The 15233-nt window shown below is 37.5% G+C and overlaps 1 protein-coding gene across 4 annotated transcripts in view; it reads right to left on the bottom strand.

Moving 5' to 3' along the window:
* Positions 1 to 5753: 5753 nt before the first annotated feature.
* Positions 5754 to 15233, bottom strand: part of LOC106044604 (golgin subfamily B member 1-like) — a 45169-nt gene continuing 35689 nt past the window's right edge. For all 4 annotated transcript variants that reach the window (XM_066997172.1, XM_066997173.1, XM_066997174.1 and 1 more), the window contains exons 23-29: positions 14447 to 14606; positions 12073 to 12225; positions 10792 to 10959; positions 8623 to 8720; positions 8134 to 8268; positions 7190 to 7304; positions 5754 to 6381 (exon numbers count right to left, since the gene is read on the bottom strand). In XM_066997172.1, coding sequence (XP_066853273.1) covers positions 6223 to 6381; positions 7190 to 7304; positions 8134 to 8268; positions 8623 to 8720; positions 10792 to 10959; positions 12073 to 12225; positions 14447 to 14606 — 988 coding nt within the window. In that variant the 3' untranslated portion in view covers positions 5754 to 6222. The remainder of the gene's footprint in view (positions 6382 to 7189; positions 7305 to 8133; positions 8269 to 8622; positions 8721 to 10791; positions 10960 to 12072; positions 12226 to 14446; positions 14607 to 15233) is intronic.

Genomic DNA, 15233 nt, shown 5'->3' with positions numbered 1-15233 from the left:
TCCTGGCACCACACAGGTCTACCAAAAGTTCAGACCATGTGACTAAGCACACAGTCCAATCGCTTCTTAAATTCAGACAGGCTCGGTGCAGTGACTGCTTCACTGGGGAGCCTGTTCCAGTGTGCAACCACCCTCTCGGTGAAGAACCTCTTCCTGATGTCCAGCCTAAACTTCCCCTGCCTCAGCTTAACACCATTCCCACGAGTCCTACCACTGGTGATAACAGAGAATAGGTCACCTGCCCCTCCACTCCCCCTCACGAGGAAGTTGTAGACTGTGATGAGGTCCCCCCTCAGCCTCCTCTTCTCCAGGCTGAACAGGCCCAGTGACCTCAGACGCTCCTCATATGTCTTCCCCTCTAGGCCCTTCACCATCTTCGTCGCCCTCCTCTGGGCACTCTCCAGCAGTTTAATGTCCTTTTTGTAGTGTGGTGCCCAGAACTGCACATAGTACTCGACGTGAGGCCACACTGCGCAGAGTAGAGCGGGACAATCCCTTCCCTCGACCGACTGGCAATGCCGTGCTTGATGCACCCCAGGATGTGGTTGGCCCTCCTGGCTGCCAGGGCACACTGCTGGCTCACATTCAGCTTGCTGTCAACCACAACCCACAGATCCCTCTCTGTGGGGCTGCTCTCCAGCATCTCGTCGCCCAGTCTGTACGTGCAGCCAGGGTTGCCCCGTCCCAGGTGCAGGACCCGGCACTTGCTTTTGTTAAACTTCATGTGGTTGGTGATTGCCCAGCTCTCCAATCTGACCAGATCTCTCTGCAAGGCCTTTCCACCCTCATCCGAGTCCACAACTCCTCCAAGTTTGGTGCCGTCAGCAAATTTGCTCAAAACACCTTCTAGTCCTACGTCCAAATCACTTATAAAAACATTGAGGAGGACTGGCCCTAAAATGGAGCCTTGAGGGACCCCACTAGAGACCATCCGCCTGCCAGATGTGGCCCCATTTACCACAACCCTTTGAGCCCTGCCCGTCAGCCAATTGCTCACCCATCGTATGATGTTTTTGTTAAAAGGAAAAAGAATGAACCTAAACAGCAAAGTCTATACAGCCTCAATATTACAAAGCATGTTAAGTATCCATATAAGTTTCTACTTGAATAGATTTACTGAACCAAATGAATGAGGACATTCAGTCTTGATTTCCAAAAAGAGAAATCTCCTCCAGTGTAGCTTCAGAGTCCTGTGATATTCTGTTCTTTGACTTGGTGATCATGGGGTAAGTTCAGCGAAAGGATGCACATTCAGCTCTTACATGGACTTCAGCAGGTATAACTCCCTGTCTTCTGGGGCTGAATTACCTTCTAGAAATTCCATTTGTTAAAAACAAATTAATCATATGCGCCTACCAGTTACAATGTCAGTACGCAAACAGTAAATGAGCTCCTGAACATTCATTCCTTCAAATGCTACATTTATTCCCTAGTGGCATTTTTAAATTTGCCTTTTTCTTAGAGGGCCATCATCAATCTGAAACAAGCAACTAAAAATAACCCCTACAAAAAGTTTCATGAAAGTGTTTGCCGTGTTTTTAAATGACAGCTACTCTGTAATGTTAAGTGCTCACTAAAGGATCCATTCCATATTTGTAAATGGTAAATACCTTATCAAAGTGGCTATTCTGGGAAACAGAACAAGACGTGGCTGGCACAACTGACCCAAACCAATGAAACTTTAGGGTTGGACAACATATCAGGTGAAGTCCTGAACTCATTGAAATCCATGGCAAAACTCCCACTAAGGGAGGGCCTGAATTTCACCAAGACTTCTGTTTCAGATTCCTTGTTTATTTTTAGGGCTGTAGGATTGCCTCTTTAGGCAGTCAAGAAGAGGGAAGTACTTTATTTTTCCTTCTCCAGCTACTTCACTCAGTAAGGAAGAGGTACGTTAGGAATGAGAAAGGAATGAACAGAAAAACAGAACTTACCCATAAAAGTCCTCTCCCTAACAATGCAAACAAGTATGTGACTTCTGATGGCATTTCAGTTCCACCTAAACAAGTGCCATGCACAGGGGCAGGCCATTAGCACTGGCAGAGCAGCCAGTAATATTCAGGTTTTTCCCTGGAACCAACTCATGCTGCCCCATTTGTGGGGTTTAAAATAGTCTCATGATCTTCAGAGGATCCCTGCAATAATACTGAAGTCCCTGGACATTCAAAACCCAGCTTTTGTCACAACAATGACTGCGCAGTGACAGTATGCTGTCCCCTTCTGCATCAAAGGAAGTTTGAGCTGCAGGAAGTTCCTGGTGTTCAATCCTTTCCCATGGGTTTTATGGAGCAAGGCCATAACATATAATTGATCAAAACATCGTTAGATGAAATAGAAGCATAATTTAAAAATATGACATTATTTTAAAATAACAAACACTTTAATTGTCGTTGATCTGCCTATGAGTAGAAGATTCCTTCTCTTTAAAAAAAAAAAAAAAAGTATTTTTATCACATAAATTTGCTAACAGATTTGATTTAGGAACATCAGTTCCAGTAGCTGGTATTTCTGAACATTCATTCCTGTTGCCATGAACCTACTTTCTTCCAAAACCCTAAGGAAAAGGTTTTTAGAATGCAGTGAACTAACCATTTACCAGCTTTATCCAGCTTTACAGAACTGTATCCAGACTCTGATTTCATCAGTGTGAGTCTGAACTGAAGGAAATTCACTTCTTAAACACAGGAATTGCATCAGATGAGACACTACAATTTCAAAGCAGAGATATTAAAAGTAGAGAAATTCTACATAGCTCTGAGAGTTGAGCATTGTTCCTTGGTTCTAAAGACTGGATATGACAAAGATATTTAGTCCTCCATGGTGAGAAATAATAATCCTTCATTCATGAAAACAGCATTTTATATGTAACTGTGCATGTAAAACTAAGGTCAGTACAGCCATACTCAGGGAAATAAAATGCAGGGGTAAACCCCAGTTCATCCTTACAAGCTACACTTTCGGGGTGCTAGCAGTAATGCAGTTTACACCCTTTATTCAGTATTGATTTGATTCCAGAGAAGACACTGAAACTTATTAATAAAATCAACAGCTGAATCTGTTCATTTCCTGCTTAAAAAAAAATAGCAACAACATTGCTTTGCTTGTTATTACTTGGTCGTAAGGTAAATGATAAAGAGCACTACTGAAATATAAAAACCGTCATTGTCATTATTGCTTTGCAGCTGCTCAATTTATAGGTTTAATAATCACTTCCACAAAGCAGTCATTTGGAAGTCTTTTCACTAGATGAAGTTCAAAAATGCAAAGACTTCCCTAAATTTGACTGATTTTTAATTTCAATTTCTTCTAATTCCTAGCCCAAAATTGAATAAAATTAACAGAAAGCTTTCCCTTGGTTTCTACTGGTTTCTGCATAATATCCAGAGAAAACTATTAAGACTTTTAAATTGTTTAGCTCATTCTGCATTTTGTATGCATATTTAGTGCTCACCAAATAAAACTCCTTATTGTCTATGCTGAAGACAGATACCTGAAGTATCTATTCAATCAAAACCTCAAGCCTCCATGCCTCACATAAGCCTGCCCCGCAACACTTGCCCATCCCTCCTTGGTCCCCAGTGAGTTCGGGCAACTGTAGATAGAATCGAAATTAATACAGAATTAATTAATTCTCAAGGCAGCACACATTTTACAATGTGTGTAGTCTTCCAGTACAAAAAGAGTAAACTAAATGTGACGGAACACATTCGCCTTGTGCTTCAACATGGTTTCTGTTGTTGCTGCTCATAGTTAGCTGTTCAGTTTGCACTTAGTGGTTTTTCTAGCCTTCAGATAGACTAGAAGGTTCCACTGTACACCACTTATCTTTCCAGTGTTGAGAGACATCTACATTTCCCTGCAATCATACAGTAAAATCTGAATTACCTTACACTAGGAGCCCCTCTGGAATTCCTTCAACGGCTGAAGCAAGCTGTATCCAAGTCCACAGTTTGGAAAGATGAAAGTGTACATATCCCCAAAAGTAAAGAGAAGCATTAAAATCATGAACTGTAACACCAAAAACTCTCAGGGCAGTACTTACCCAGGAAATGGTGATGATTTGTAAAAGCGTCTTTGCAAATGAAGTGATCTCACCTTCCATTACATTTATATCAGCTTCAGGAATGGTGTTCACAGAATATCTACATGTGTCAAGCCATTTTTGGAAACTTTTTTTTCAGTTTGTGCTTATCACAGGGACAGCATAAAGGTCTGGATAAATTAGGGCAGAATTTCCACTATCTCTGGATCCTTTCCCACATGCTAACTTGCAGTGCCTCATGACATAGGGTTTTTTTGTCAGTTTTTTTTAATTTTTCAATCTCCCTTGAAGACAAAAATAAGATGAGCAAGTCTGGAAGGGTTTGTGATCCATTGTTGTTGTTGGAAAGGATTCTACTTCATTATAACACAAATAGCTAAGAATAGTTCATTATCATCCTGTTAGCAGCCATCTTCAAGCTGGAAAAGGAAAAGTCTTACCACGTACAGTACTCATGTTTCAACTGTACTTGCTGTTTGTTTGTGTGGTGCAAAGCCTGAAAATAGCTGACTTATCTCAGTATTTGGGTGACACTATGGCTGAAAACAGGGACTGAATCAGCAATAAGTCATTCAAAAGAGATGACCAGTAACTATTCGACAAAAAAATACATCAATTACATACGAATATATCTGACTTATATAGGAATCCAGACCATTAACAGACTAAGAAATGTTAAAGGATCATCAAGAGAAGTTTCCAGGCTTTACCTAGAATGGTAATTAAGGCCAGCAATATTTCCCATTCCACGTGATGAAAACAAATGATGCAGAACATTAGATACAATTTGGTAAATGTTAACTCTGCAAACATCTAGTGCCAACCAATCCTTTCTCACTTGTAACTGACTGCGCAGGAGACCTCACATACAAGAATCTTTGCACCATAAGCAAATGTTTCACTTCATTAACATCTAAGTCAATCTTGTATCTGCCCATCAGTAAAACTGGTGGAATCCTTCCATTTTCATACTCACTAAATTTTTCTTTTCCCACAATACTTTCAGGATTTCAGTCTAGCAAATAGGAAATCAATCCTTTTTATGACTTAATGTCTGCTTCTTTAGATTTGGCTTGTTTTGAATGCATCTCCATTTTAAACAGACATGAACAAAAACACAAAACAAACACCAAATACCAGGAGAAAAACCAACATTCTAGCTTCAAGTGATCACAGTCTTCATAAATAAACTGGTTTGGGAATTGGAGAAATAGTTGTGTAGAGATTATAATAAAATACAGATGTATCGATATACAAGCCATATTACTCCTTTAGGCATCTACAGAAACTGAATCCAAATCCTCTGCTTCTTACAGCCTCTCATCAGTTGAAAATGTAACCTCTCTTCATTTGTATTATGAAATATATAAAATACATCAGGTTGTAGATTTATAAGCCTGAAGTTCATGTGTGGAGCAGCCGAATAACATTTTGCCACAAAGACACAGTAACTAAACCCACGAAGAATAGAAATAAACTAAAAAAAAAAAAGTTACAGAAATTGAACCTTTAAACAAAAATAAAGAATATAAGAAGTTTAAGACATTTCTTATACCAATTCTGAATCTTGACCGATGCTTATACTTTGGCTTATCATATTACCACATACATATCTGTGCTCCTTGACAACAGCCAATACAAACTATAAGGACTTAATAAAGAACACTGACTTAAGCCTTTTATTTTCATTCAAAAAAAAACACATCAAAAATCCAGTTCTTCTTCCTTTATTGCACTCTATAAAGCTTCTTGTTATAATCAAGAAGCCAATAAACAGTAATAGCTGAATATTCCTTTAAAATGTACAGTTTAACTCTTAAAATAAAATTTATTTAGAAAAGATATCATTTACAACCCATTCAGTAGTAATCAATCATTATGTACTCACAAACAATATTAAATAACTTGTATGCAGCAGTTTCTTTATAGGGCAAATGAGGGGAATATTTTCTCCTTAGCAAATATAATATCCCACTGTTAAAGAGCAATTCAAATCAACTTTGGAGCAACTGTGATATACACAAATTTCTTACAAGAAGCTCAAGATTCATGTAGTGTAACAAGAATATATACAACTGTGTCCAGTGCATAGCTTAACAGCAGCATGTGAAAAGTCTATTATCTTCAATTGGCACACCATTACCTATAGGAAAATAATTTACACAGAAAATACAGTGCATTCAGAGAACACCAGTGAGGCACAGTAAAACAACAAGATGTAGTGTAACTAGATATGTAAGGAATAAATAGCGGGATTTTGCTCTGGACGTCAGCAGCTTAGAACAGTAAAGACTTCGTCCTCGAAGCCATCTTCTAAAGGAAAGGGCTCCTCCTTTCACCTGGTTAGGAAATAAAAAACTTCAGGTAAGGGTTCATGCATACAGATGAGAAGAATCTCCACTGTAACCTAGTTTTCCAAGGCACTCTAAGCCCTCAAACTCTGATATGCAGCAATGGATGCCACATCACAGGCCATAAGCATACATTATTTAAAGGTAAAAGAAAACAGCATTAATAAAGGGAGGAAGAATGGAATATATAAGGTATTTGTGCATTATGTAATTACATATACATTCTAGAGATGAAAATGTATGATTATATACACGCACATTTTATTTAATGGCCACATGTGTAACAGAATTACACTCAGACTATTTATTTTTTAATTTGAACATATGTAATGGGTTATGTGGCATAGTTTACACAGCTGCCTATATTTGACTCATCATCCACAATCCAAACAGAAATAAATATTTTCATTATCTACTTTGCTATGTTGAATGGGCCTCGCCATAACCAACACATCCCCATGATATGTAGTACAGTAAAAAGAGTACTTCACAGTAGCTTTTCAGAGTCAAGGCAGATTAGACAAGTAGCTGCTTGACACTAGTGTTTACATACAAAGAAGACAACCCAGAATCAGTGATTCCCAGTGACTCAGAACGGAAATCTGCACTTCAAAAATTAATGAGTTGAAAGAGACAGAGGCATAGCAGAAGGAAGAGGAGAGAAACGAAATAGTACCATGGGAGGAAATAATGAACTGTGCTGCCTTCTGTCCTATCTGCAATTAGCAGTATACAATTAGCACACTATGTATGTAGATTGGAATTCGGGGTTTTTAAAAGGTTTTCATTCACTTACCTTTCGTACAATAACATGTTCACTAGGATTGATGATTAAGGCTTCCCTTTCCTCCTCAGTTTCCATCTGAACAGTGTATTCTCTAGGTACAGACCTGTAACTACTTACTTCAAATCTAGAGAAAAAGTAAAGGGAGACAAAGAAATACTGAATTATCTTTCATAATTCCAAATTGACATAAGAAATATTATTTAATATACTTATATTACTGGGGGAAGCTCCCCACAAAAAGCAGTAAAACTTGGTTTCTGTTGCCAAGTCATCTTCAGTCTCCATTTGCAATCTACTCTCAAGGTGTTTCATCTATTCAGAATAACCCTCACCATTGCTAGCTGATTAGTGGTTTTCAGATGTTGATAATGATGGAGACTTTATGCAGGCAGATGGATAATATTTTAAATCTAAACTGTGACTGTACTAAAGCTGTTATCTGTATATTTATTCTGACTTGTCAGAAAAAGAAATGCCATCAGAAGCAAAAGGCTAAAGAAAAGAAAAAAAAAATCAGAGGCCCTTAACACTTTCTTGATCCATTGAGTTAGAACCAGCTTTTTAACACAGTCACACATGAATTTTCATTGCTTCAGGTACCATAGACTTGTAGACTTACAAACTGATTCTATTCTATTATCAGAAACCTAATATGCACAGGTAAATTTATCACCAATCTCACTAACAATAAAGGGCAAACAAAGGAATCTGACACAGTTTTCCAGTTCTGTTGTACACTTTGCATTTATTCCAGACCTACTGTAAATGAAGACCTCTATATCAATTCATCCAAAGGGAAGTGGAACGAAAAGAGGAACCAGAGGGGGAAGATGGCTTAAGTTTTCTGAACATGCAGGTTATTTCATACTCACGTAAGCATAAACACTTACATGATACAGCATTCTGTTGTATACCTTTAAAATTGAAAAATAATGTTTTACAGGATTATTTACCTGTTACTTAGCTCTTCAGAGAGTCCAAGAGCTTCTTCTGCAGCTTCTCTCCTTCTCTTCTCTTCTGACAGTGTTTCTGTCAGCTGTGAGAGAGCCTGCTGCACTGAATCATATTGTTGCTCAGTCTCTGCAAGCCTATAACAAAATGAAATATGAAATCAATATTTTATCTACTAAGAGAGTTCTTTTTTTTGTTGTTCTTTTTTTTATTAATGAACGTTCTGTTTGTGGTGAAGACTTAATTAGAATGAGACACTTTAGATTAGATATTTAAATAAAGTCACCAATAAGTATGTACCTTTACAAAACCAAACCGCAAATACTACCAAATAATAATTCAAGAATAAGACTGATTCCTTTAATCCGCTGTAAATCCACATCTTTCTCTTTTCCCCCAAAATATTTTAGAGAGAGAAAAAGCATTACTTTTGCACTTACAACACAGCTGTCAGGAAACCAATATTGCTAATACACGCCCTCAGTCCTCACCTTTTTCTGAGTTCATTTAGCTCCATATTGTCTATTTCAACAATAACTGCAGATCTTTCCTGTGGTGCTCCAGGGGGAACTTCGGCCCTAGTTTCATCCTAGAAAATATTAAAGGGGAAAAAAAGCTACTCACCATTTTTCTACTTGTAAAAACCTTTATATCAATTAAAGAAGCTATAACCACCACAAAGCAGTGGAACAAAACACTGCCGTGTCATTTGATCATTTAATTTCCGCAGCTGCAATTTTCCAAACCTGTTTTCTAACAGAAAGTTGAAGACTATGACTGTCTGTGTGTACTGCCAGACTTGGAAGATACATGTATGCTGCATAACACAGCAATTCGAGCTGTGTTTGAAGTGCAATAAATACATCTCCAAATCCACATAGTAACATAGCACTGACCACAGTTTCATAAAGAATGCAGCTATTACACTAACAGAATCTGAAACAAAAAATCTGTGTGGTATCTCATCATGCCATGTAGACATGCCAGTTCGTGCTGAAGTAGCAGAAATATTCTGCAGCGTATTGAATTCTTTTTCTCGCATCTGTGAACTCCCCTCCAGGAACAGAAATCCCCCATTAATATAGTCACAGAATCATAGAACACCCTGAGTTGGAACGGACCCACAAGGATTACTGAGTCCAACTCCTGGCTCCACACAAAAATCAGACCATATGTCTGAGACCATTGTCCAAACGCTTCTTGTACTTGGTAGGCTCAGTGCCATGACCACTGCCCTTGGCAGCCTGCCCCAGTGCCTGACCCCCCTCTGGGTGCAGAACCTTTCCCTAACACCCAGCCTGACCCTCCCCTGTCCCAGCTCCATGCCGTTCCCTCGGGTCCTGTCGCTGTCCCCAGAGAGCAGAGCTCAGCGCCTGCCCCTCCGCTCCCCTCATGAGGGAGCTGCAGGCCGCCATGAGGCCTCCCCTCAGCCTGCTCTGCTCTGGGCTGAACAAACCAAGGGACCTCAGCCACTCTTCATACATCTTGCCCTCTACACCCTTCACCATCTTCACAGCCTTCCTTTAGATGCTCTCTAATATTTTGTCTTTCTTATATTATAGCACCCAAAACTGCACATAGTACTCTTTATGATATCCTCTGACTATCCTGACTAGTTACCGCAGCACTACCCTGCCCAGTTTGCTGCTATATGGTATAAAACAAATAGCACAACAGAAATACTAGGACATGCAGTGGGACTAGGACAAGTCATGAGCAAGCTGGGATTACCAGTTGGAGTGGCACTGATTAACTGCCTAGAAGTAGATGGCTATATCTATGTGAAGAACGGGTGGTACTATGAGTCTGAATAAGGTAAATCTCCCTTTTGTTCTCTCTCAGATAATCTATGCCTAACATAAAGCTTACAGCATCCTTATTAGTAATGTTTAAATTCAGAGCTAGTGAGCTTTATGCAGTGTGGAAGCACTCAGAACTGTGCTGAAGCAGCCTATTGCTTTGCAATCAACATGTAAAGGAAGTAGAATCTGAATGGTCCAGGAGATAACAAGTGGGGATTCATTTATTTTACAGTTGACAGTTCTCCCTGGATTATTTCCGTTTCTGGAAGAATAGGGATTGTTTTATATATAGATCAACATAATATTGTAAGGTCTTTCGTTAACCACTCATTATTGAACAAACAAGGCAGTATAGGAAAACATTTCAAAAATGTAGAGATCATAAAGGAATAAACTTGCATATGTATATGATGGTTTACAAAGAGTACTGAAATGCTGAACTGTTTACACAGATCTCACTTCTCAAAATATTACTCAAAGACCTTGCAAAATGATTCATGACTGCTGTGAAAGTATCACCAAACTTTGCTAATCCAACGATTAGTGATCATTCAATTACCTCTGCCAGTTGTAGACCAATTCAAAAAAGACAATGCCTCAAAATGAAAAGTGTCAGTACAGATCTTCCTTAAATTAAAAGTCAAATAAAAATAGCTTTATAGCAATAAAGACAGTTATCTTCAGCGCATCATAGACTAGCAGAAGTATTGAATCAGTAGAACAGGAAGCATTTACTGTATTTTTAATTTATTATTTATTAATAAAAGATTTTGTTTTTTTGTTTGTTTAGCACAAAAAACAGGAAAAGCACGAGCATAAAAGAAAGAACCCTAAAAACTTTTCCATATGTTCATTTACCTGAACAGTGCCTCGGAAAGACGTCACTTGCATTGTCTGATATTCTCTCTCCAGCCTTAAATAACGATTCTGCAAATCAGTGTAACGAAGCTGGTTATCCCTTAGAGTCTGAGACAGAGTCTTCAACTGGGCAGACAAGACAGCATTCTCTTCTGCTGACTGCACAACCTGAAAGAAATTAACATTTTAATTAAGAAAGAAAAAAAAATGAATTATCTCCTCCAGGAAATTACTACAGATTTGAGACCTGTTGTTGAATATAATTGTGTATTGTTTTCAAAATTCCATCAATTTTTGGCAAGGTCACTTTGGTAAGATTTAACTATCTATTTTACGAGCAGCAGAAATAATAAAACCTGCATATTGGTTTTCTCTGTAATCAATATGCCAAAAGAGTAACTCCAGCTTTTCCCCAATGCTTTCCTCCCCATGTTTGCTATGACATCCCTATGTGGCCAAGTACAGTATACATGGCTATATTCATTGTCCTGAAGTAGGAGCTAAGTAAATTGAATAGTATACACATGTTCATCAGGCAATCAAGGAATGTATAGCTGTTGAGTTTTCATCTTTTGAAAAACAGAACAGTAATTTGCGTCTCCACCCTTTACCCACATACTCATCTTGTGGGAGCGTGAGATTACTATGCCTGTTTCAAAATTTCGTTGAAATTGTTATTAGATTCATAAAATGTTTGGGTGAAGCAGTGAAAACAGACACAATCACAGATGAAAGGTAACATAAACCTAATTTGCTCTGCATAACAGACTACGCGAAGCAAGATAACTGTTTAGGGAATTTCCAAGAACATTTACAAACTTCTGCTAACAAAACTGAACACACATGCACACACATGCACCCCCCACATCTTAACAGCCACATAAGGGTTCATAAAGACACTGTGACGAAACATTTTTGAGGTTTTTAACATTTGGTATGAGATAGCTAAAATCTTGTTCCAGCTAAGACAGACATCTGTTTCTGTCTAATGAAAAATACTTTACTTTGAGTTCAAGTTCAGCAATGTCTCTTTAAAATGCAGATTCAAATAAACATATCTCACACAAATAAGTAGTCAGGAAGGCCACAGCATAAATATAACACTGAGCTTAAGTTTGCAATTTGTAGTCTGAGCCAACTGGGATGTTATGACGAATCTAAGTTTTAAAGCACTCTAAGTTTCAATTACACGAGATACCACCAGTTTAGCAATATTTCTATGTTGGTAACAGCTCAAGTTCACATTAACTCTATAGGATGACAGTTGTTGTTTTAAGTTACCTTTGAATTAATCTGATGAAAATGCAGATCCTTCTGGTGCATCTCCTGAAGACAGCGCTGCAGCTCATTTTGAAGTTGATTCTTCTCAGCCAAGACATGTTTGATTTCCTCAGGGATGTCTGCACTTCCAGCAAGGGAGGCAGTTTCTAAAACCTTAAAAAGTATCAGCATATTCAAGGGTAAATAGCATAGGATTTTTTATAAATAGTATACAATTTCAACACTAAATACATATGGACTACACAATGATATCTTTTTCACAAGATTATTTCATTCTCACAAGTTAATCTCGCATTTGCAAGAGGCTTTATTGATATAAATATGTACTACTAAATATTTTCAACTTAACTTCAATACAAAAAAAAAATTACCTTGAAGAAACATGCCAACTAAATTGTAAATTTGCAAATAGCATGAAGCACAGAAGTGGAAAAAAAAGTAAAGCCAGATGAACAAAATACACCTTTTAAAATCTATTTTCTAATTAATAATGTAGGGTACTCATAACAAGGTAAAAGACAGCTATTTTCTAAATATGAATTTAAAGTTCAAAGTCCATTTTGCAAAAATAATTCAACTCTATCACTAATTAAGAAGGACAAAGTTGTAAGTATCTAGCCGGCCAACATTATGATGTTGATCTGATATAATGAAGGAAAGCAGTCTGCCTCCAATGGTTTCTGGAATTTACTTTCTCATAAAATCATGAAATAAAGACTTATACCACATAAAATATTCCATAACCCAACAGACGTTATGGTTCAACAGCTTTTATATATTGTTTTAACCATTAAAAATGAACAGCATATGATAGGCATAATTTGACCAGCTAAAATGTTATTTCTAATAAAATACAAGGAAGATAGCTCATCTCTACTTCCTTTGGCACAGAAAACGCAAATAAAAATATTACTCTGATATAACACTTTCCTCAAATCTTTAATGGTAATCTGCAAAAGCAGACAGGAGACAGCTGATTAACAACATGCAAAGACTCAGTGGCCAATAAATACATTGTTGGCACCCTACAAATAATAGTACAACATCCTACTCTTTCAAACACCTGCCATAGGAACAACTAGTGACACTGTTGGTTTTTTTTTGCAAACAGCAAATGACACCCAATTGGCGAAAGAAAACAGAATCATAGACCCAGAATTTCCAGAGTTATATTCTCACATATGGGCATAACATATTTAATGTCAGCTACTACATAAGTAATCTTCTGTGAGCTGTCTGAAAGTTCCCTGCTCTCTTCTTGATTTTATAGAATTAAGTGAGAAAGCTGTAAATTGCATTAGTTCTTTTTCTTTCCATTATCTATCTCTGTATTTATCAACACCAGGTCTACTGCTGAACCATATTCCTCCTCATTCATCTAGTTGGAACTTCTTCATATCGTATTCTGGATTTAACTAACCTAAAATAGTCACTTAGAAGATTACTTAAGTAATCTACTAACAGTAGCAACTCAGTAAGATGCAAATACCATTACAATTCAACCATAGTAAATTGTTACTCCTTTCTGGCTAAGACTCACTAAGCATTACTGGTTTGCAGCAGTCCTTCGCCTTTCACTTTACAACTATATCATTTCTTTATGAAAGTTCTTTCAATGTTTTTTGACCATTACAATGTATTGCATCAGCAAGTTTTCTCTGTTATTTTGTAATTGTAAAAGAAACTTTTTTGTTGTTTACAAGAAGTTGATCAATATCAGACTCCATTAAAAACTGTTTTTAATTATTGCAACTCATTTGCTTGGAATCAAGACCTCTAAGATCATCAAGTCCAACCGCTAACCAAGCACTGCCAAGTCTACCACTAAACCATGTCCCTAAGCACCGCCACATCTACACATCTTTTAAATACCTCCTGGGATGCTAACTCAGCTGCTTCCCTGGGCAGCCTGTTCCATTCACAACCCTTTCAGTGAAGAAATTTTTCTGAATACCTAACTTAAACCTCTTGTCCTATCAATTGTTGACTCGGAGAAGAGATCAACCCCCCATGTCACTATAATTTTCTTTGAGCTAGTTGTAGAGAGCAATAAGGTCTCCCATAAGCCTCCTTTTCTCTAGGCTAAACAATCCCAGTTCCCTCAGCTTCTCCTCATAGGACTTGTTCTCTAGACTCTTCACCAGGTTCATTGCCCTTCTTTGGACATGCTCTACCACCTCAATGTCATTCTTGTAGTGAGATAGTTGTAGTTCACTGAATTGACTGACCCCAGAAGTACTGAAATACAGGTAATGCACTCATTACAATCCCACCCTTCACTATCATATACAATATAGTTTTCATTTTGGAAGCGGGCTGTACAATAAATCAATTGAAGCAGATTAGTGCTACCTACCACTTTTTATTTTTTTACCTTGACTGGGTAATTGCTGCTGGTGGAGACTGATTTCTTAACAATCATGTCTTCTTGCAGCTTCTGTAGTTCTGCAATCTGTCGGTCTTTCTCAGCAACTGTCATTTGACATTGATTTCGCAGTGCCTCGGACTCCAAGAGGAGGAGGTTTTTTTCTGTTCTGAACATAAAATAACAAACTAGCCTTTAAATAACAACATACTATATACAAGTCAATGAGAAGGATGAAGTTGTACTAATTGTTATTTCTAAAATAAATAATAGCAGTTTTTAAAAAATTATATGTAAATATGGTCCATTTTATGAACATTCTCAATACATATTTCAGTTTGAAGAGGTCTGCTTTAAAAGAAAAAAAACAGAAAATAAAGCTTTGAAAGTGATATCATCATGTTTACTTCATTGGATTGGAGACGAGAGTCTACTGTCTTTAAAGATAACAATATTTCTTAATGCAATACGTACTTGAGCTATTTAAAGAACAATGCTGGGTAGCAGAGCAACCCTAGGTTTTAGTAGTATTGAGTGCTGCTCAAGATATACAGTCTATCCTATTTCAAAGAATGTAAATTTGAAGAGGAGTCCCTAGACAAAAAAATTAAATAAGCAAACATACCACATCTCCAGAAAGTGCTGTCATAATACAAATGAAATTACAAAGGGCATAACATCAGTTTAAAATATGCTTTTGAAGTTTAGAAAAATACTTGGAAAAAACTGTCCACCTGTCAAGTCTACAAATTAGAATGTGGTTTGAATATCTCATGCTAACTTGCTCACATTTGCA

The sequence above is a fragment of the Anser cygnoides genome, chromosome 5 (genome assembly GCF_040182565.1).
Source record: "Anser cygnoides isolate HZ-2024a breed goose chromosome 5, Taihu_goose_T2T_genome, whole genome shotgun sequence".
Taxonomy (NCBI): domain Eukaryota; kingdom Metazoa; phylum Chordata; class Aves; order Anseriformes; family Anatidae; genus Anser; species Anser cygnoides.
The sequence above is the reverse complement of the archived record's forward strand: the minus strand, read 5'-3'. Positions and strand labels throughout refer to the sequence as shown.